This window comes from Phascolarctos cinereus, unplaced genomic scaffold (genome assembly GCF_003287225.1).
Source record: "Phascolarctos cinereus isolate Bilbo 61053 unplaced genomic scaffold, phaCin_HiC Scaffold_8;HRSCAF=390, whole genome shotgun sequence".
Taxonomy (NCBI): domain Eukaryota; kingdom Metazoa; phylum Chordata; class Mammalia; order Diprotodontia; family Phascolarctidae; genus Phascolarctos; species Phascolarctos cinereus.
In genome coordinates this window covers 40,646,354-40,669,236 of record NW_027556291.1, presented here as the reverse complement: position 1 = coordinate 40,669,236, position 22,883 = coordinate 40,646,354, and the positions used below count along the sequence as shown (strand labels likewise).

Here is a 22,883-nt window from a genome sequence, read left to right as displayed (position 1 = left end):
GCACACAGTAGGTGCCTAAAAGGGGCGGGCTCAAGTGCAGTAGAATGCGAACCAATTGGGCAGGCCTGCGTGTGGCGCTTTTCTACACATGCCCCCGGCGGCCTCTGGGAGCCGCGCGTTCCCAGACAGAACCCCGAGTCTGACAGTCACCCCTGTCTCAGGTAGCCCCCGGCCCCTCTCTTATCACGGGCTCATTAACGCGCGCTCTCCCTCAGCCCGGCCCAGCCGAGAGAGCTGCCCCAGAGCGTTCAATGAGGGCCCCCCCACCCCGCCCCAACCAAACCCCAGGCACTAAGCACTGGGTCCCTAGCCCCTCAGGAGCCCAAGCCGGAAAGCAATCCGTCCGAGCGGCCCGCCTTTGCCAGAGGAACCAATGGGGGCTCTCTACGTCACGGAGAGGGCGGGACAACGCGAAGGCGCCCTCCAAACGGCTACGCTATTGGTGCCGGTGGCATTCGCTCACTGAGGGGGCCGCTGGTGTCTTGTTGGAAGGTGGCCCTCGGGACATCCGGACGGTAGAGTTGTAGCGACGGCCAGCCCTCCCCCCTGTCCTCCTGGCTGCAGTGTTCTTGCGCCCTCCTAACGCCGTTTCCCCAGGTGTGAAGTCTCCCCTGGGACCAGGCATCTGGATCCATGCCCGGCCAAGTAGGCCAGCCAGCGCGGGGACCGGAACGAGTCTCCTGCCGGGCTGGGGATGGGACTAGGGGTAGGGAGTGCGTGGCCGGGAAAGCGGGACTTCCCGAGAGTTCCAGTCCGGAGCCCGGAGCGGGGCCGGGCTAGAGGTGCCTGAGCCCACTGCGGGAGGCAGGTGGCGGGGGCGGGATGGGGGTGCAGCGGCGGCCGGTCCCACCTCCTTCCCCTCCCATCCTACCCACTCTCCGACTTTATCTCGGCCTTTCTTTCCCGGCCACCCCTCCTGGGAGCGGGGAGACATGAGCAGCAACCGGCGAGACGACAATGATCAGTTCAACGAACAGTTGCGGCTCCAGCAACTCTACGAGGAGCGCACCAGGATGCCCGAGGGCAATGATCCCTACACTTATGTGGACCAAGCCAGTGGCACTGCTTACGAATGGGACCTGGACAAGAAGGCTTGGTTTCCCAAGGTATGCGTGGCTGGGGGCTCCTGGGCTGGGGATTAGGGAGTGGGAATGGGGGGGGGGCTGGCCGTGGGACCCCATGTGAGGCAGCAGCTGCTGCTGTTTGACTTGATCTTCTGCGGCTTTTTAGTGAATCCGTTTCCAAAGTTCCTGGTCACCTTCTAACTTTCCAGGCTTAGTTTCGATTTGCTCTGTTGCCAGTTCATTCATTCTTTCATTTATTTAATTGCATTTCTTCCCGGGCTTATGACTTATTCCCCAAAAAAGGCAGTGTCGAGAAACAACTAGATAGTGGCTGAGCCCAGGGAGGACCTTCCTTGGCAGCTTAGGGTATCAGGTTTTCAACTTGGTCTTTGTACAAGATGCAAAGTTTTCAGTTGGTTAGATGAAAGCAGTGGCCTTGGATTAGGCTAAAACTTATAATGGCCGTGATAATAGTTGACTTGGTGGGCAGCTTTGCTTACTTACAACTTAAGAACCATCCTCAGGTTGGACTTTTCCAATAAGCCACTGTTTGCTTTCTGCTTTTATTTTGTCCCTGGGCATGAATAGTTGATCCATATAACTTTTGAGAGTATTTCTAGAGACTTAGATGGTGAGTTTTTCCAATTATACGTATGGATCTTTTCCAAGCAATATTGGGTTTGAGTACCTTGAATTTCTTGGCTATTCTGCCAAAAATGAAAGAAGTTCATTTCTTCTTCATTTGGGACTATTATTCCAACTTGAAAAAGAAGAAATCAAAAACAGTGTATTCGTATAACACATTTATTAAGCACCTATGTGGCAGGCCCTCTAAGCGCTGGGATGCAGAAAGCGGCAAAAGACCGCGCCCCTTAAGCGGCTCACAATCTAACAGGAGAGACAAAAAGCAAAGAAGTGTGAACAAACAAGCTTTTTACCAGATAAATAGGAAATAATTAAGAGAAGGAAGACACTAGAATGAAGAAGTGTTAGAAATTAAATATTTAAAGTATGAGTCCTGAGAAAAGGGGGGTGGAGGCAGGGTGAGAATCTGAAACTGAAAATTGAATAGGAAAAAAATTTTTAATAACTATGGAACAGATCAAGTATTTGGAAGACACACAGGAATTATGTTCATATACTTGTAAAACATCTTTACAGAAATAAAGACAGACTTTAATTGGAGAGATTAAATTGTTCATGATTAGACCACATTAATATGGTCTAATAATATGATTAGACCACAAAATATATGACAATACTACCTAAATTAATTTACTTATCTAGTGCCATAATAATTAAACCACCATTGGGTTACTTTATAAAGCTGGGGGAGAAATTCATCTAGAGGAGCAAAAGATCAAGAATCTCAAGGGAAATAATGAAGAGGGGAAGAAAGTGGGAGGGAAGAGGACCTAGCAATAATACTAGGCCTCAAACTATAAAGCAGTAATTTTCAAAACTACTTGGTACTGGCTGAAACAAGGAAAAATTGATAAGTGGAACAGATTAGGTACGTGAGACCTAGAGACAAAAAAGAAAAGATCATCGATAAAAAATTTAAAGAAAATGAACAGAAAAGATCAAAAGGAGGTTCAGAGGCAACAGACAATCAAAGTTGTTTGGAATAACCATGCTGAACTGAATGTATACTTAATGAAAAGCAAGCTGTAGGGAATGAGATTCACAATTTCATATACTGTACTTTGTAAAGAACGCATGTAAAATATTTGTAAATTTGTAAAAAAAAACCCACCATTTTTGAAAATGAAAATATTCATGTTTATTGATTTTTCTCAAGTTCAGAATTAAAAAATTAAAATTATACAAAAAAGAAAAAAATTAAAATATGAGTATATAAAATAGGTGGAAAAAAGGGACCCAAGAACATACTACCTGGCTTGTGAACCTCCAATGACAAGAACTCCATTTTAGATATTTTAAGTTTTAATTATGTATATACAGGTTGTCTCCAAAGTCTTAGTGAAGTGTTATGCTATTGAAGTTTATTAAGAGCATCTCTTCCTCTTCTCCTTACCCTCTTTCTTCTCCTTCCTCTTCTCCTTCTCTTCTTTCTCCTCCTCCTCCTTTTATTAAAGCTTATTAGTAACTATTAAAGACTTTTGGAAAGCTAAAAACTTTATTAAGACTCTAGGGATAGGAGCAGTTATGCGGTACAGTGAATAGAGCACTGGCTCCGGAGTCAGGAGGACCTGAGTTCAAATCCAGCCACAGACACATAACACTCATTAGCTGTGTGACTCTGGGCAAGTCTCTTAACCCCAAATGCCTTACCAAAAAAAAAAAAGACTCTAGGGATACCCTGTATGTATTTAAATTTCTTTGAACCTCAGTAACCTGTTCTGTTTGTATTCAATTTCTATCTTTATAATGCTAGTTCAAGTTCACATTTTTTTCAGTCATCTTTTTTGAGTATGTTGAGTACTTTTTGAGTAACTTTGAGTACCTTTCATAGTAGTCTGAACTTTGATTGACTTATTCATCATGTAAAAAAAGGCATACTAAGTCTGCCTCTCCATAAACTTTTAGCTTCTAATTTTTTCCTCATTCCTAAGATTGATTGGAATAACGACTTGATTGGTATGAAGATAGTACTCCAGTTTTTCCTTTGTGCAGTGATACTTTACCTGCATGATACCTGTAGATAGCTGCAACCTGGTAGTGGCATCCTCATTTTAGTTTGAAACACATTGATAAAGTGACATTTTTAATGATAATGAGACAAAACTGAAATTTAGTCTAAATCAATGTCCTGTACACTCAACCAGGGTACCATTCTAAGTCTCTGTGTGTACTTAAAATTATTAAATAGTAAATATGTATATTAAATATATATTATACACACCGTATATGTATATGTATACAACCATGTATGTACACACATGTGTACATGCGCATATACATACATGTGTATCTCTGTGTGTCTGATCAATGTTATGACAAAAACTTGGTGAGCTGCCAATTTTAATGTCCCCCTAATCACATTTGTTTCATCTGTTGCTCTTGTAGTATGCAGGGTTTCTGATGGAAAAAAAAAACAGAGCTGAGTAAAATATATTCATCTCCACTTACAAAAATGGATATGAAACAATGCACAAAACAAAGTGAAAACGGTGCCAAGAGAATTCAGAAGTGCCCTGATGCTTGGTGGTTCAAAATTTGTTCTGGCATCCTGATTGCCCACAGATCATCTGTTATTAACACATGCTTTCCATATGTTCAAGTGGTCTGGCATTTTGTACACTTCACTGCCATAACCATTGTTAGTAGGAGCCTGTCTACATTACCATAATTTGTTATACTGTGGTTGAGGGAATAACAAAGTTAGGATGTGTTTACATATTTGAATTTCCTTTTAGATAACTCAAGATTTCGTTGCTACATTTCAAGCCAATTATGAGTTCCCTGCGGATAGTACTTCTTCTTCTCATACAAAAAAAGAGAATAAGGCTGATGTCAGTGTAAAAGCTGAAGGGAGACCTGCTTATAAAAAAGCCACACAAAATATTGGAAAAAAGCAGAAAGGAGAAAAAAGAAAGCCTGAACCAGGTAGGCGGCTGTCTGTCATACAAAATGTGATAGCTCAAAAAAAAAAAACTTTGACCCTAAATCTTTAGAGCATAGCAATAGCTTTTAGGGAAATAACAGTAGAAAATCTTTTTTAAGTAGTTTTTAGAATTTTTTAGAATCAAGATAAGCCAACCTACCTTTTCAAATTAGTGCCTTGAAAATAAATAAATTGCACAGCTCAGAAGCACTTTGAAAAGGAAGTTAAGGATTTGGATTGTTTTGTATGGTGATCTAAGTTCCCAGATAAATGAAGGCTAGAAGAGACAGCCCAGGGCAGCTGGGAAAGTGCTGGTTTGGAGCCCCAAGCTCTGGGTTTGCAGCTCTGCCCTTTTGCCCCACTGTGAGTATCTCCTCCCCAACCCTCCCCCCCAAGTCACCTTACCACTCTGAGTGAGTTTCCGCATCTGTAAGATAAAGGGGGCAAGTGGGCTCAGTGACCTAGAACCTTCTGGCTCTAAATCTGGGATGTTGGAAGCTTAGAGCAACCACCACCCTAATAAGTTTCTGTGCTCTGGGCCTCATAAATTTCATTTTATTTTCAGGATGGTTTCAAGTTCAAGAGAAAAGAAATACAAATGTTTATGTTACTGGTAAGTACCTTCTTTTTTTTTGGGGGGGGGGTTGTTAGGCAATGGGGTTAAGTGACTTGCCCAGGGTCACACAGCTAGTAAGTGTTATGTGTCTGAGGCTGGATTTGAACTCAGGTCCTCCTGACTCCAAGGCCGAAGCTGTATCCACTGGGCCACCTAGCTGCTCCCTTAAGTACCTCCTAAAAAGGGCATCTTCCATATTATATTATGATAGAAAATCTTTGGTTTTTAACGTAATTTTGGTTTTCTTCAAGTGTATATTTTATGTTAAAGTTTGGCATGCTTGTATTTGGAAACCCATCTGACAGTGACAAATGTGTATTTACTATTAAATTTGGTAATAGGAAAAATCAAATGTAAAATTCACAGTGGGCAGCTTTTCTGCCATCCCATTTGGGATCTCAAGCAAAGTTAATCCTGCAAACTTGGTGGTACTACATATATGAAGAGCTAGTTCAAGGTCGAGTAGTGTGGTAGACTTCCTGGCTTTGGATTCTACCTTGGACGTTGACTGTGTACACAGACTAGTTATTTGCTTCCTTTGGGCCTCAGTTTCTTCATCTATAAAATTCGAGGGGGTGTTGTTTTAGGTGATCTGTAAGGTCCCTTCTAGCTCTAGATCCTATGATATAGGATAAATAATTGAAATACACACACACACACACACACACACACACACACACACACACACACACACAGGTTTGAGTAAATAACATAGGCCTTCCTAAGAAAATCCTATGTGATTGAGATTTAGCATACAATTAGACATTCTAAATTTTGAGCAGCTAAATTCTAGATATAATGGTTTAATTTTGTTATATACATAACAGTTTCCCTCAATGTAGTTTGAAATTACATTGCACAATGTAGTTACCGTGAAAATCACAGCTTCTTTACCTTCTGAGTCATTAACTTTTTACTTTCCTTAGCTGTGGAAGTGGTTTTAAAAAACAGTAAATGGAAGTGTTATTGTGTAAGGGTATGTAAGGGATACAAATACCTACAAACACTGGATTTTGTTTTAACTATTTTTGCTAATTTAATGGATAAGGGTGGTACTTTAAATTTGATTTTAATTTTTTTGTTGTGTAGAATTTTTAAATTTTAATATAGTCAAGTGAATGTGTCTCCTGAATATTCTTGAAGATTCAGATGGCACAGTATCAGTTCATGGGCATTTCTGATTGGTAGAATGCCTGGGTGAACTAGCTTTTATGAGAACTACAGCTATACTCTAACTGTCTGAAAAACACTGCAGTGTCTTTGTTAACTTTGCAGGCTTACCTCCAGACATTACAAAGGATGAATTTGTACAGCTTATGTCCAAATGTGGCATTATCATGAAAGATCCCGGAACGGAAGAATATAAAATCAAGCTTTATAAAGATAAACAAGGAAATCTCAAAGGAGATGGGCTTTGCTGTTATTTGAAGGTCAGTTACATAGATAAGATGGAGATTTGAGAATCTTAACTTGTGACTTGACACTAAGCTTTGATAGATGCTGTTGACTGCCTCAAAATAGCATGATCGAGGTGTGAGGGAAACTGAAATTTCAGTTTGCATGTGTGGACCACATTTAGTAGAGTTTATTTGTGGCCTTGCCAATGAATTTATCTTGTCTAGCTAGACTAGTAAGGAGTTTGTACCTTTCACATTTACTGCTTTGAATTTTTTTTTTCAAACTGAAGAAGGGAGTGTGTGGTTAATAAAAATTGGGAGTTGATTAATAACAGCATGGACCTCCCAGGGGAAACAATGGCAGAATCAGCAAACATTTACGGAACACCTGCTGTGTAAGCAAGATTGGCTTAGGACAGGGGTGGGGAACCTGCAGCCTTGAGGCCACCTGTGGCCTTCTAGGTCCTCGGGTGCAGCCTATTGACTGAGCCCAAGTTTTATAGGACAAATCCTTTTGTTAAGGGGATTTGTTCTGTGAAGTTTGGATTCAGTCAGAGGGCCAAGCTTGAGGACCTAGAGGACCACAGGTGGCCTTGAGGCCACAGGTTCCCCACCCCTGGGTTAGGACCTCCTGGAGAAGATAGGAGAAATAGAAGACAAAAATTCTTGTCCGTGAGGAACTTAGCAGTCCAATGGTAGTGTTAACAAAATGAGATGCAGCAACTTGAAAGTAGCTGCAGACTGACATCGAGAACAAAATAATGCCCCTCCCTCCAGATTAAACCCAGGTGTACTGTGTGCATGTACAGTGGGGTAAGGAGCATCTGATCAAGACTGGGGTGGAACAGTCAGGGAAGAAATGCTATGGGGGCTTTTTGAGCTGGGTCTTGAATGTGATAGATTTGGAAATTACCACGAAAGTATCATGCAATCAAATACAAGGAAATTTGTAGGCATTTTACAAGCTGATTTTTAGGATTATTAAATTCTTTTACCAGTGTGTACATAAATACTTGTTGAGATTAGTTTGGACCAGATGGCATTTTTAAAAGAGAAATGGGCCCCCTGAGAAACTTGATTTGGAGATAATGGAGGACTTCAAAAATTGCTCCACTGGCAGCTTGAAAGGTAGAGAGATGTCAGTAAGTAGAGCCTAGACAGGAGGGATTCGAGTGTCAGAGCATCGTCTTTCAGGCCGAGTGTTGCTGAGTCCTTCTTGCCATTTCATTCCTTGTCTCTGTCAGTTCTACTTTCAAAGCTTCAAGCACTACTTTAACAGTACTCCCCATTCGTGTAAGAGCCAACATCATAAAACTTATTTCACATAAAAACACCTTGCAATTTTCAGCTGATCATAGAGCTGAGTTAGACAGAAATTGGAAGACAAGATATTACCAATCGCATGAATCATCTGGGCCTTTAGCTATAAGGATCATAAAAATTTAAAGCAATAAGGGATATTAGAGGTAATCTTGTCCATCTAACCACCCTCATTTTACAGATGAGAAAATGGAGGCCACAAGAAGGGAAGTTAAGGCCATACACTAACTAGTTAGTGGCAGAGCCAGGACTAGAAACCAAGTTTCCTGACACACAACTCAGTGTTTTTTCCACTACACCAAATTAGTTGCTTATTTTACATTATTACATTACGTTATTGGTGTATGTTTCTGGGATGTGCGTCTCTCGTGGAAATAATTTTTATGATTTCTCTTGTTTCAGAATAGAACATAACAGATTTTATTTTGCGTTCAAATAGAGAGAATCTGTCGGTTTAGCATTAAAGCTTCTAGATGATGATGAAATCAGAGGCTACAGACTGCATGTCGAAAAGGCAAAGTTTCAGCTCAAGGGTGAATATGATGCCAGTAAAAAGAAGAAGAGATGCAAAGACTACAAGAAAAAGATATCTCTGCAACAAAAGTTGGTGTTGACTTTTTCCTGTAGGCATTGTTATTTGGGGGCAGTGTTTCACATTAAGAATCGTGGCTAAAACACGCTAACAACTTTTGGCAATAAGAATTGCATTGCTTTATTCCTCCAAACAAATGCATGTGATTTCATATAAATGCCGTCTGTACAATGGCATTCTTTCCTAGAGAACTAGAGATGACCAAGAACCTTACAGGGGGTGGTTAACGACAGGGAGATTTAAAAAAAAATACCAACAGGGAGATTTGAGGTTGGTTTTTTCCCCTCCAGTGCTAGAAATGCATTCTGTTTATTTGCAATATAAATAAGATTTTTTTAAAAGTACCGTGCGTAACATTGGTTCTTTTATATTCTTTAACCTAAGAAATTCTTTATTAATTAGATGCTTATTAAAATCCAACTACCAAAGCTTAAATAGATAATCATCAGGAAACTGAAACTGTGTAAAAATCTAGTTCTTTTTAGAAAGTAGCCAAAGTAACACATTTGTGTTGATTTTGGAGGAACTCTAAAATTGTAGTGGAATTGGTGGATTTGCCCTTAAAGTCAAGAAAGTCAAGGATGAGCAGCCCCCCCCCCGTTTCTTAGTATCTCACATGAGTGAAGTATGTGAATGCAGCACAAAGAGCTTATTTTTTATGTGTGTCCATAAAACCAGAAGAGACTTCAAAGACAATTACTATAAGTAAGTTCTCTTTCACAAATGACATTGGCGTTTTGAAATAAATACTAACTTTATAAACCAGGAGTGGTTCTGCAAGAAAAAAAAAAAAGGTAGCCCTGGGCTACTCTCAGGATCTGGGTTTCTGGGACCTTCAGCACATGTTTGTTTTTATTTCCCAATGGTCTCTGGTGAACTGAAGAAAATAGGGATTTGTATTTGTATTAAAGGCAAAGAATCATTTGTCAAGGCAGCCAGGTGGTGCAGTGGATAGAGTACCAGGCCTGAAGTCAGGAGTACCTGACTTCAGTTCCGGCCTCAGATCAAACACTTGATACTTACTAGCTGTGTGACTCTAGGGAAGTCACTTAACCCCAATTGCCTAAAAAAAAAAAAAAGAATCATTTGTCACTATTGATCGCCCAGTGAGGGAGAATATTAACAAATGAGATTTTTCTCCAATAAACATTCGCAAAAATGCAAAGGAAGCCATGCTATCTTATTGTTGTTCATTTCTATTAGACGGCTGGACTGGCGGCCTGAGAAGAACACTGGCACAGCTCAAATGCAACGTGAGCAGGTTGTTATTATCAAGAACATGTTCCATCCTAAGGATTTTGAGGTGAGGCGTTTCAATCCTTCCTAGCAGATGCTTTGCTATCATGATGATGATTGTTCTCTTTGTATTGTTATTTAAGGTTTACAGAGCTCTCACTCCATGTGCATGTGCCTTCTTGAATGATGCTTGACAGCTTGGGGGATGGGCTTCGGGTAGCATCATGCTTTCTTGGAGGATTCCAAAGTCAACATCTCTCCAACTGACCAATTCCACATGTATAAGTAGTAGAGGCAGACAAATTAAAATGGTGGAGCCATGAAATTAATCCAGGTTTCCTTTTGCTTAGGCTGAACTTAAAGCCTCAAATAACTAATTGGGGAAAACAATGAAAAATGGCCATTAAAAGATTTACAGATAGAGGGCAATAAATGACTTTGGGTTTGGACAGAAGTTGATTTGTAAAGTATTAGGACTCGTTACTTAGTGAGGTACTATTTTCAGAGAATCCCAAAATTCACCGCCATTAAGAGGATTTTGGGGTAGTTAATGCCCAGGTAGATAGATATCCTAGGATCATAGCATGTAAAACTATAGAAGGGACTTTAGCAGTCATCCCATCTAACTCCCTAGTCCCGATTGGTAAAGTGACTTGCCCCAAGTCACTAGCTAGAAAATAATAGAACCAGGATTTGAGCCCCAGTCTTCAGACTCCAAATCTGTTGGGTTTTTTTCCACCACAATACACTGATCCAGAGAAAGCAGAGAAACCAGGAGAGACATAATAGATATTAATTCACAGTTCATTCCTTCAATTTAACTTGGTCTAGAACCCAGGTCTCTTAAGTGAAGGAGTCTCCACTGTTTCTCCTCTGTGGAGTGCAGAGGTGATGTCTGCCCTTTTTGATCATGTGCCTGTGGTAGAGAGGAGTAGATACCAGAGTGCCTTCATTCATCTTTAGCACCTTTCCCAGCTTTGTGATCTCGGGCAAATCATTCCACCTTCTTGGGCCATACTTTCCTCTTGTGTAGAATGAAGAGGCTAGACTCAGTGGCCTCAAGGTCCCTTCTAGCTCCCGATCTTGGCTCCTTTGACCTGTGACCTTCTAGGTACTTTCTTTCTCCTATGATCATGTCAGAATTCGAAGAATAGCCAAGTGCCTTCTGACTTAGAGGCTGCTGTGCCCTTGTTCATTGGCCTCCCTGCATTTCATCATGCCAGCATACAGGTTGGTCTGCACATTTGAAAAATAACTTAAAAGGCTTAGAACACATTTTGAAGTTGTGTTCTTCTGTTGCAAGTGCTCAACATAGGAACTTGCTTTTCCTTGGATCACTTTTGGTGGGCAAAGGTTGAGTTTCCTAAAGGATAGAGATTATTAGCACTAGACATTCTCAGTTAAAGCTGATCTCAATCACCAGACAAGGTGGGGGTTTCCAAAAGTAACAAGTAGCTCCCCTCCCCTTTGGGGTACTTTTATATACCAGACAGCTGAAGGGTGTTAGAAGTAATGAGCTTAAAAATACCTTTTAACATCGGGGCAAATGACAAATGTTCATTTTTCTTTGACATGAGAGGACTTTCTATATATAATTTCTAGCCTTCTTAAAGATAAATCAGCTGACAAAGAGCTCTAAGAAAAGATTGAAAACTGAGGTCCAACAGTGGGTGTATTTCAGGTTCACTATTAAGTGCATCCAACTCAGGGGTGGCGAACCTGCGGCCTCGAGGCCACACGTGGCCCTCTAGGTCCTCAGATGTGGCCCTTTGACTGAATCCAGGCTTCACAGAGACACAACTCTGTATACTTATGATGAAATTTTAAGCACATTGCATTAATGTCACTTTAGAAATTATGACCACTCTGTAAGAAGAGATGATCTTACCCACTAGAGTCATCTGCTAAGAACAGTTTATTAGGGCCTTGATCTTGTTTTAAAGAATTTGAGGACTCTATTGTCCTATAATTAATCAATTAGCTACTGATCATTGAGTGCCTGTAATAACAATAATTTATTTTAGCGGCTTTGGAGTTTACAAAACAGTTTATATGCCTCATCTCATTTAAGCCTTACAACAACCCTTTGAAATTGGTACTGTAGGTATTATTATCCCTGTTTTCTAGATGAAGAAACTGAGGCAGACAGAGATTTGATGACTTGCCCAGGGTCACATAGCTAGTGATTGGAGTCTGTGAAGTTTGGATTCAGTCAAAGGGCCACACTTGAGAAACTAGAGGGCCACGTGCGGCCTGAAGGCCACAAGTTCCCCACCCCTGGCCTAGACCTCCTTTAAGGAATAGCAGCTTCCATTTCCGTCAGGAAAAAAGAAATACCACCAGCTCCCATGGGAAAAAAAAAACATAGCCTGGAAAACAAATAATAAATGGCTAGAGATGGCTTTCTGAAATTTTAATGGCTATGAAGCTTTTTACTGTAGGACTTTGGCTACATAAATAGAGACAGACCTTATCGCTTCTGAGAATAAAGAGGTAAGGGTTCCTCTGTCTTCTGTCCTAATCACACCACATCTGGAGTATTGGATTCATTCATGGGTACCACATTTCAAGAATATCAGTAAGCTGAAATAACGTTCAGAGGAAGGTAACCAGAATGATGAAGAGCCTTGAGTTCATGCTATTCAGGAGCAGGTGAAGGAAATGAGATTGTTCTTTCAAGGAAAAGCAACATGTAGTCAAAGTAGCTAGAGCACCAGACTTGGGATTTGAACCCCACTGCAAACACTCATTAGTGATATGACAAGTTACTTAAACCTCTCTGGGCCTCAGTTTCCACATCTGTAAAATGGACTTACACTCAATAACCTCTAAGGTCCCTTCCAATTCTAAATCTGTTCACCTGGAGAGAAAACACACAAGAGCTGCCTTCAAGTATTTGAAGGAAGGGCTCTCACATAGAAGAGGGGGGTATACTTGTTTGGGTGCTGTGGGCAAAAAGGCCATTGGAAGCTGGATGTCTGGAAGAACTTCCTATCAGTGAGCACTGTCCCAGAGCGGGTGGGACCCCTTCAGAAGGGAGTATGCATCCCGTCCTTGGAGGTTTGTAAGCAGAAGCTGGAGGATCACTGATCTGGTCTCTACCTTTCAGGCCTAGCTGGACTGAGGTCCTTTCCAGTGGGAAAATTCTGAGACTCATACTTGTTAAAATCCAAAGTGTCTTATTTCAAATTTTCTAAAAATATTTTTGAGAAAAATTTTCCTTTGGGAAGTTGAATAGAGGAATCAAGAATAGCATAGTTTGTTCAAAGTACAAGGATATTACTGATATTCAGAATTAAAAATTGAAGAGGGGCTAGGGTGTCTTTTGTGGCTAAGTATATGTAAACGCCACCCCTTCCCAAGTAATGGAGCTCTTAGCGTTCAGCAAACCAGCAGGCCTGTTGGTGATTGCTACAAAGCTGTCACTTCATTCCAGTGGGCAGGGATTTACATTTCTGCTCTTAAATTTTATTTTAATTACCTCTTAGTAGTGTGTTTATTTTGCTTTTAGGAGAGAGAAGCCTTCAGGAGGGGAAGGCCACTTTTCCATTTACCGTACAAGTAAACTTGTAAAATTTTTAAGAGGGATAAAATGAACTTAAATCTCTCCTGGAGAGTGGAAGCCCATTTAAAGACAATGTAGCTAGGTCCGCGATATTAGAAATTCATAGAGAGAACATGTTCATTTTATTAGCTGTTAAAATAGAAATTGGTCTCATTACCTTTATTCATCAGTTCTTGTGAGCTGAGTCCCATTGCAGAATGATATGTTGATTAAGGGCGGGGGGGGGGGTGGAAGGCGGGGGTATGTTAGGCATGGGGGGGTAGGAAGGACTTACCTGGTTGGACCAGCTGGTTTCTGATGTCTCCTTCCAATGCTGAGATTCTGTGAGCCCAGGACAAGAAACTCGAGTCAAAACTATGTTTGTGCTTTCTTACTGTGTTTGCAGTTCCTACACAAATAGCTCCAGAACTTTTCATTCTGTTTGTGACGTTTCCAGGATCTGCAGTTCTGTGAGTGAGGGCTCTGTCTGCCTCCTCAGATTAAAACCTTGGTACATTATCCCTTGTGTTAATAGAATTCTACCTACCCCACACACCTTTAAGAAAAAACACCAACAAAAGGATGGTGACCCTTTGCTAGGCTGGTCTTCAGGCAGCACACAGGCCATCAGCCTTGAGTTATTGCTCCTAGATTTTCTCATCAGTCTTTAAGAAGCCTCCACACTCCAAGGAGGCCATTTGAGCAGAACTTGCATGGAGCTGTTCTGCTATTACCTCCTTCTTTTGGAGGCTCAGAATGTGTTGTCTCCCTCTATGTTGGAATGTAAGCGCCTCCAGAACAGGGGCTGTCTTGCCTTTTTTCTTAGCCCAGTGCTTTGCAAATGGCAGGCATTTCAGAAATGCTTTTTCATCAGTTCATTTATTTGTAGTTTGTGACAGCTAGATCCTATTCTTTTCAATGTGATAGAGTTCTTTTTTCTCCCACTTAATAGTATTTAATTTTTTCTAATTACATGTAAAGATAATTTTTTTTAAGGCAATTGGGATTAAGTGACTTGCCCAGGGTCACACAGCTAGTAAGTGTCAAGTGTTTGGTCTGAGGCCAGATTTAAAGATAATTTTCGACATTCACTTTTATAAAATTTTGAGTTCCAAATTTTCTTCTCCTTCCCTCCTCAAGATAGCATGCAATCTGATATAGGTTATACATGTACAATCATATTAAACATATTTCCACAGTAGTCATGTTGTGAAAGAAGAATCAGAATAAAAGGGAAAAACCATGAGAAAGAAAAAAACAAAAAAGAAGTTAAAATAGTATGCTTTGATCTGCATTCTGACTCCATAGTTCTTTCTCTGGATGTGGATAGCATTTTCCATCATGAGTCTTTTGCAGTTGTCTTAGATCATTGTTTTGCTGAGAAGAGCTAAGTCTATCAAAGTCGGTCATCACACGATGTTGCTGTTACTATGTACAATGTTCTCCTGGTTCTGCTCACTTCACTCAGCATCAGTCCATACAAGTCTTTCCAGGCTTTTCTGAAGTCTGCCTGCTCATCATTTCTTATAGTACATTACATTCATATACCACAACTTGTTTAGCCATTCTGCAATTGATGGGCATCTCAGTTTCCAATTCTCGGCCACCACAAAAAGAGCTCCTATAACTATTTTTGTACGTGAGTCCTTTTCCCATTTTTATGGTCTCTTTGGGATACAGACCTGGTAGTGCTGTTGCTGGTTCAAAGGGTATGCAGTTTTATAGCCCTTTGGGCATAGTTCCAAGTTCCTCTCCAGAATGGTTGGGTCAATTCACAGCTGTGGAGGAGTTCTAAAATGGAACCTGGTGGTGTGATAGGCAATTTAAGAATTGTATCCTCCTTTGTTTACTGAATGGTCTATCAGGCTTTTGGTAATTTAGGTAAAAAAGAATCTACCCCAAATGGGTGCTCATTGATTTAAAAATAGGCAGTGTCATCAATAACATCCTACATGTGTAGAAGGAAAGTGAGGCTATAGAGTAGTGGTGTGAGGCTTCAGGCAATGTTGCTGGGTGTTGCTGATGCTAAGCACTACTACAGTCTTGTAGTAGGCGCCCAAAGCTGTGGTCACTACATAACTAGAATGTGACCTGATGCCATGCCGGATAAGTTCAAGGAAATGGCCATCTTCTGCTTGCAGGAGGGAAGACTTGAGGGTGGCAGGTCAGGGAACTGAAGATACACAAGTTAAATGGCTTTTTCTGTTCACATCTAGAATGGTAGAAAATGCCTACAATGGGAGTATTTTCTGAGGCCTGGGTTGCATTATGGGCAGATCATTTCTCGCTGGACCTCAGTTTCCTCATCTGTCAAATGAGAGGCTTGAAGAAGCTAGCTTTAGATTTTCTTACTTCAGTCCTTCCAGCTCTGTGCTTGGATGTTCTTCTCAGGTGGTGAAAATACATGGAGATCATGTGAGTGTTGTTTTCATAGTTTGGGTATTTGTTTCACCAACGCAAAGCTATAACCTCTCTCCAGTCCTTCTCATTCTCTGTTCATGTTTGAATGAACAAACACACCTCAACACCTCTCCACAGCCCACTGGAGGACTTATTCTTTTCATGTCTTGAGAGGCACTGGTGTAGAGCACAGACCATTGGCCATAGATTGCCTCCTATGCTACTTCTCACACCAGAGTCACTGTTGGGAATGTGCCAGCCTACTTATGTCCACTATATGGCCATCATTGCCCTTTGAATTCTTTATCATCCTCATCCATCTGGGACCTTGGAATTCTAGGAATCTCAGCCAAATAGCAACATCACAAGGAATATTCATGTTAAGCAGAAGGGCTTTTGCAGAAAAGCTGTGTGGTTTCTTGGTCATTTCCTTCGCAATTCTCGGCCCAGATCCTCATATGTGTCTAGCACTTGTAGGGATGTACTTAGCAACAGGCTGATTTTACAGAGTGCACATCCAACTGCATTTTAAAAGTAGGGCAGAGAGGCTGACTTCAGAAAAACCTGGAAAGACTTATATGGTCTGATACTGAGTGAAGTGAGCAGAATCAAGAGGACTTTGTACACAATAACAGCCACGTTATGCAAGGACTAAGATTGTTAAACTGAACCCTTCTCAGCATTACGAGGATCTAAGACATTTCCAGAGGCCTCGGGATGGATAATGCTGTCCACATCCAAAGAAAGAACTATGGAAGTCGAATCGCTATCACTTATTTTTACCTTCTGTTGAGTTTTGTTTCCTCTTTCTGATGGTTCCTCCTCTTGGTTTTAATTTTTCCTTACAACTTCACTAATGTGAAAATATGTTTCATGGGTATGTAAATGTAAAGCCTATATCAGATTGTGCGCCGTCTTGGGGAGGGTGGGGGGGAGGAAGGGGGAGAAAACTTTTCAACTCAAAAGCATATGGAAGTGATTGTTGATAAATCAAAATAAATTAATTTAAAAAAAAAAAGTAGGGCACAGAGGCAGCTAGGTGGCACAGTGAATAGAGCACCAGCCCTGAAGTCAGGAAGATTTGAGTTCAAATCCAGCCTCAGACCAAACACTTGACACTTACTAGCTGTGTGACCCTGGGCAAGTCACTTAACCCCAATTGCCTAAAAAAAGAGAAAAGCTGGGCACACTGTTGTTCATCTGCTTGGTTTTTCCAGTGTGAATGGTCTGACCATTCTATTCTCTTAAAATTACTATGGATTTTGCTGAGACTTTGTAATGTTTCAGACCTTAGTATAATTAGCATGGTATGATTTGTCAATAGGAATATTTGGAGAATATTTCTACTGATAGGAAATCTTTCATGGCAATGCCAAACACGTCTCCTTGTCTGACACCTCTCTTAATGTTAATATTCGGTGGGCCCTTGAATGAGGCTCTCTCTCTAGCTGTCATTCTTGTGTTTCTTTAATTTTGACATGTGAGAGACTTTGAAGAGAATTGTGAAGGCTACATTTTGTTCCGTCTGAACATATAATGCTTTCCTAAACCATAACCAGGCCTAATTGTAAATATAAAAACTGCTTTCCAGAAGCAGAGTATGCTTGTAGAATAGTTTTCTAGCTTCGTTTCCTTTTTTAAGAAAGGAAATGGGTTTGAAAGCTTTCTGTTTGAGACAGAAATGTGTTTAACCATGTGCAATCTTTGCAGGAGGATCCATTAGTGCTAAATGAGATCAGGGAAGACCTCCAAACAGAATGTGAGAAGTTTGGACAAGTAAAGAAAGCTCTTCTCTTTGATGTAAGTGATGACCCAATTAGACAAAAATTACTCAAAAATAATCTTCCAGCTAACAGGCCTTAATGTGCATCCGGAGTTTGGAATCCCTTTCTACCTAATAGGCCTCCTTATCTAGTCATAAAGAGGCTTAGTGGAGAGAAGAGGTCTGTCCCCACATCCAGGAAGGCCTGGGCTCAGCTCCCTTCCCTACCAGATCCTGGCTGGGGAATCCTAGGAAAGTTGCTTCATTTCTCAGTGCCCCAGGCAACTCAGAGTCTCTAAGTTTCCTCCAAAGTCCCAGCTTGTATTGACAGAGGGAGTCTCTTCATCTGGGAGCTCCCTAAACAGGGAAAAGCACAGGTCCAGCCTCCTCCCCTCATTTAGTCATAAGTATGTATCTCATAGGGCAGGTAGGTAGTGCTGCAGTGGCTAGAATGCTGGGCCTGGAGTCAGGAAGACTCGTCTTCCCTGAATTCAAATCCAGCCTCAGACCCTTATTAGGTGTGTGACCCTGACAAAGTCGTTTCACCCTGTTTGCCTCAGTTTCCTCATCTGTAAAATGAGCTGGAGAAGGAAATGGCAAACCACTCCAGTGTCTTTGCCAAGAGTCAGACCCAACTAAAACAACTGCATGACAACAAAAATGTGTTCTATGAGGAACCAGAAGAGACTTATCAGTGTATACCAGCACTCCTTATAAGGCCATCTGGTGTTTGTCAAGAAATAAGAATTTATTAGCCATAGTTTTATCTGCCTAGATAATTTTCCTTCAACTTAAGGGCTAGACCTCTGACCAGGTTCAGGAAAGGACAGAAAAAACTTGGTCTGTGGTAACCCACCCTTCCCCCCTCCTTTCTTTGCATATTTCCCCTTGACCTTGCATTTTGACAAAGGAAAATGTTTTCCCCTCTGTAGTTCCCACCCACATGCTTTGAAACCCCAACCTTTGTTTTTAATAGCAAGTTCTCCTGTTGCAATATGTTTATTTCTTATTAGGGAAGATAGAAGGTTAAATTTGAGGAGTAATCAGTGACACCTAGTCAGTACTCACCACTTTGCCAGCTCCCCTCCTTATCTTGTCTTTCTCATGCATGTGACTTCCCATCTAGCAAGACACTCGAAAATGACTGTAGCGGCTTCTGCCCTATTTCAGAAAGAAGCAACAAACCTGAAATTGAAATGGAATCCCAAATGTACAAACTACTTTTCAATTACAAACCCTTCTCCTTTCTCTGCTTCCCATCTTTTGCCAACCCTCACATAAGCCATCTCACTTCAAAGAGTGTTTTTTTCTTCCCACACCGAGCATTGAGAAATTGCTAAAGTGGGGGAAGGGACCTCTAGGTGATCTAGGGTGCACATGGTACCTTGTGCCACTGACTGCTGTGCAACTTGTAGTCACTGCCCTTTAGTAAATAATTTGGAAAATCTCCAAAACAAAGTTTTCAGGGAATGGGGATGGGGCAGACCCAGCATCCAGGACGGGCCCCCATGACACTGCTTAAATCCCTATTCTATAGGCCAGATATCAGGGAAGAGAGCCGGGAAGTGTGCCAGTAAAGAGACCAACCACTGTTGGTCCTCAGTGTGTAGAAAGTGCTTGAAATCTTTTGTCTCCCCCACCTAGATTAGTTGGGGGAGGGGAGCAGCGCATTTTAGTTATGCCCCGTTTTTTCCCTTTCCAGAGACACCCAGATGGCGTGGCCTCTGTGTCATATAAAGAGCCAGAGGAAGCCAATCTCTGTATACAAGCCCTCAACGGGAGGTGGTTTGGTGGCCGTCAGTTAAATGTGGAAGTGTGGGATGGTGTGACAGATTATCAGGTGAGACCTATAGCTTTCCAGTCTCCCTTTTCCTTCTGCCTATCTCCTCCCCATGTCCTATGTTCAGGCAGGATATTAATGATCTGCAAAAATGAAGCGATCGTAATTTTGTTTGACATAAGGATACTGACTATAGTAGATCTTCACACTTAGACTTTAGGTTCTATTTCATCAGTTTAATGTGACAAGTCATTTTCATTAATATTTTTTACCTGTGACATTGTGGGACGCATTGTGAGGTATGAGGAGCATGAATCACGGTCTTCTACCGTGAAAGACCAAAATGAAGAGTGGAAACTAAATCTTGAGTCTTAGTTGGAACAAATAGGTAGTAGTTAAAAGCAGTAGCAATGTAGAATCAGACAGTTCTTTCCATTTGGGGTTATAAGTTTGTTTTTGGGGGTTTTTTGTGTTTTGGGTTTTTTTTTTTTTACATCAGTGATCTCAATTTCAGTTGAAGTATAGAGAGTAGGGGGCAGCTAGGTAGTGCAGTGGATAGAGCTCCAGCCTTGGAGTCAGGAGGACCTGAGTTCAAATCTGGCCTCAAACACTTGACGCTTACTAGCTGTGTGACCCTGGGCAAGACACTTAACCCCAATTGCCTCACCAAAAAGCAAAACAAAGAAAAATGAAGTATAGGGAGTGCCCAACAGCCATTTAAGGAAATTGATCCTCTGTCAGATTTTAGATACCAAATATAAGGTAAATGAATTGAGATTAGATTTTTCTCAGATTATGAATTTGATAATATTGTTACCTATTATTAATATTTATGTACTTCTCCGATAAGTTTATCAGAATACTAAATCCTATAGAAATTTCATATACAGTAGAAAAAAACTAATAAAGCCAACTCCCCTTTTCAGTCTCCTATACTTTTTCCAGATTTTGTTGTATCTCTTCTTATTACATGAGCTGACCTTTGTGGTATAATTAAGATAAACTGCTCCATAATATTCTGTCGTAATACTAGCTTTGAAGAAGTTAATTGTTTGAGCTATTTCTAATGCTTCTTGTCGCTCTCGAGTTGTTGCCTTGTAGTCAGTTTGGAAGCACTACATGGAAAGCTGACACTTGTTTTGGCTGAAGTGTCTTTACATGGCATGTTCTATTTATGTACAGGTGGAGGAGACATCAAGAGAGAGAGAAGAAAGACCGAAAGGCTGGGAGTCTTTTTTAGATCATCCTAACATCGGGAAAGGAACTCATTCATCACATCCCCATTCTGCCTCTGGAAGTGTGGCCGTAGCAGCAGGGAAAGAGTCCTCAGACAATAGCACACCAAAAGGGCAAACAGAAGAGGAAGTGAGTAAAGGAAAATGCTTCAATGACGGAACCCAGTCTATAGGCAGCAGCCTTGGAGACAGTGAGAATGAAGACACAGGGCACCCTTAATCCCTTACACATGCTCTGTAGGTTGAGGTTTGTTGTATTTCTCTTCCAAGTTGCAGGGCACTTACACTAGTAAGTTCCACTAGTAGTGTTCCACAAATGTATGCATATTAATCAAATGTCTTCAACTTAGCAGTTTTGTGATTTTGATTCAAGTCAGTACTTAATAGAGAACTCCAAATATTTGTTAATTGACCATGTCAGGGTGCAAGTGAACTGGACAAAATCTATTTTTCTGCCAGATCCTTGCATGTATACTGGTGTTTGACATTTATGATCACAGGAAAATTAAAAATTAATTTTGGAATATTGAAATTGGCATATGAACTTAAGGCATAAGTTTTTAAATACATGAAACTGTTAAAGTATTTTTTCTGAAAAAGTTTGTCTTTTCTGAAGACTTAAGTTCTTTAGAATCTGGGCTTTTTGTATAATTTTCCTTTTTTCCCCCCCCTAAAAAAGCATAACGTTAAGTTTTATTGAACCTACAGTGTACAGGAAAAATATTTGATAATTGTCATAGTTAATTTGATGGGGTTTTTTTAATTTAATTTTTGCCATTGTTTGCATTAAATTTGATTTTGATTTCTGCAATATACAAAAGATGCCCACTAAGGGGCATAGTTTCCATTATTAATAGGAAGTGTCCGGTGGGAGATGAACACACCCCTTGGTCTGTCCTTCAAGACTAGTTCTCTGTAACTAACTGTAGTGCCTAGTAAAGTGCTACCCAGTAGGGTCCCAATAAATGTCCACTCAGTCTTTCAAAAGGGAGGCTCACGTTTTTATTCTTATAGACTGGTAATACGAAATCAGAGCTGCTACTTTAAATGCTTCCTTCACTCTAATCAGAGCAGCAATAATATTGTCATTATGGGGCTTTTGAGAAAGTGGAAGAGAATCCAGATCTGTGAAGCCAGTTTTCATTTTAAGGGAAATATTTTTTGTAATCTCTGGAATTTCAATAAAGCCTTAGTGATTTTGGAAGATGAATCTTTTAAAGACCATCTCATTGGCTCAATTCGGGCTTCAGTCATTTGCATTATCACATATATGGAATTCATTGGACTTATATTTTTAGTTTTGAATCCAGTTTACTGTTTCCTGGTTGACTCAGTTTAAGAAAGAACTTGCTAACAGTGAGGGCTGTCCAGTAATGGAAAGGGTCGCCTTATGATGAATTCTCCATCCTTGGAGGTCTTCATTGAAGGGAAATGCCTGGTGGGGAGGGGATTCCTACTTCAGGGAGGGTTGCATTGAACGACCTCTGACAGTTCCTTCCAACTCAGAGCCTTCATCTTAAGCTACCCACAAATGTAAGTTTAAGAATGCAAGGAAGAACATCTCCTTAAAACTTCAAGCCATGCATTTGTGGTCACCACAGTTAGACAAGCCAATATTCAAAGTACAAGGCGAGTTTTGATTAAGAAATAAGCAATCAGTGAGCTATGTTTTATCTTGGTTGCCAGTATGTTGTATTGTTGCTTACATGAAAACCACATTATGAAATGCCTTGTAGTTTTGGCTTATTGCATCCTTATCGCTTTCTCATACAGAAGTAATATACGCCAGCAAAGGAAATTTCAGCCTACTGATCATCGAGGCATCAGTCATCGGAGCTGAAAGGGACCAACTTCAGACTGACTCCAACCCCTATGCTTTTGCTGAGGATCCGTTCTTTCTGTCAAAATTAATCCCAGTGTTTGGGTTTGGTTGTAGGTTAATATGAACGTTTTCATTTGTTTCTTAAAATGAAAACATGTTACTAAAGCAAAGCTTTATAAAAACATTGTGTTCAAGAAACATTATCATTTTTGTATGTAGGAAATGCACCTCTAAAACAGGAAGAAGAACTCAATACTTGAAAGTTGATTTAAAGCTGGTTCCATTTTCTTTCTTTGTCTCCCCAGTGCCCATCATTCTAGGCCCTTGCGTGTGGGTGCCATTGGGGACCAGTTTGGTGTGCGGCTGCACTGAATTGTCCTGGCATTTGGTTTTCACAGTAGTTCTGTGGAGAGGGTGACAATGACTGTTATTTTCCTTTCAAATCAAAAACTTATTTCAAGTGTAAATAAAGTTAATATGTAAATGAACTCTTCTAATCATTCTGATTGATTCACCAATAGCATTCTTTTCTAGTTTGCCATTTCTT

The 22,883-nt window shown here is 40.8% G+C and overlaps 1 protein-coding gene across 3 annotated transcripts; it reads left to right on the top strand.

Annotated features, from left to right (window-relative positions):
- Window positions 1-450: 450 nt before the first annotated feature.
- Window positions 451-22,824, top strand: HTATSF1 (HIV-1 Tat specific factor 1). Of its 3 annotated transcripts, XM_020971781.2 has the most exons (11): window positions 451-597; window positions 924-1,106; window positions 4,445-4,634; window positions 5,198-5,245; window positions 6,524-6,678; window positions 8,405-8,568; window positions 9,761-9,860; window positions 17,448-17,537; window positions 19,202-19,339; window positions 20,462-20,644; window positions 22,288-22,824. In XM_020971781.2, exons 2-11 carry the CDS (start codon window positions 933-935, stop codon window positions 22,291-22,293), a joined length of 1,248 nt encoding a protein of 415 aa, XP_020827440.1. In that variant the 5' UTR covers window positions 451-597; window positions 924-932; the 3' UTR covers window positions 22,294-22,824. The 3 variants fall into 3 exon arrangements, with proteins under 3 accessions (XP_020827440.1, XP_078003858.1, XP_020827442.1); XM_020971783.2 differs by lacking the exon at window positions 451-597 and having other exon boundaries at window positions 835-1,106; XM_078147732.1 differs by lacking the exons at window positions 451-597; window positions 22,288-22,824 and having other exon boundaries at window positions 717-1,106; window positions 20,462-22,279.
- Window positions 22,825-22,883: the final 59 nt, after the last annotated feature.

Coding starts and splice junctions, on each gene's coding strand:
- HTATSF1 (XM_078147732.1), top strand. CDS start 933: ATGAGCAGCAACCGGCGAGACGACAATGATCAGTTCAACGAACAGTTG. Junction 5,246..6,523: donor TACAAATGTTTATGTTACTG/GTAAGTACCTTC, acceptor TTAACTTTGCAG/GCTTACCTCCAGACATTACA. Junction 19,340..20,461: donor ATGGTGTGACAGATTATCAG/GTGAGACCTATA, acceptor ATTTATGTACAG/GTGGAGGAGACATCAAGAGA.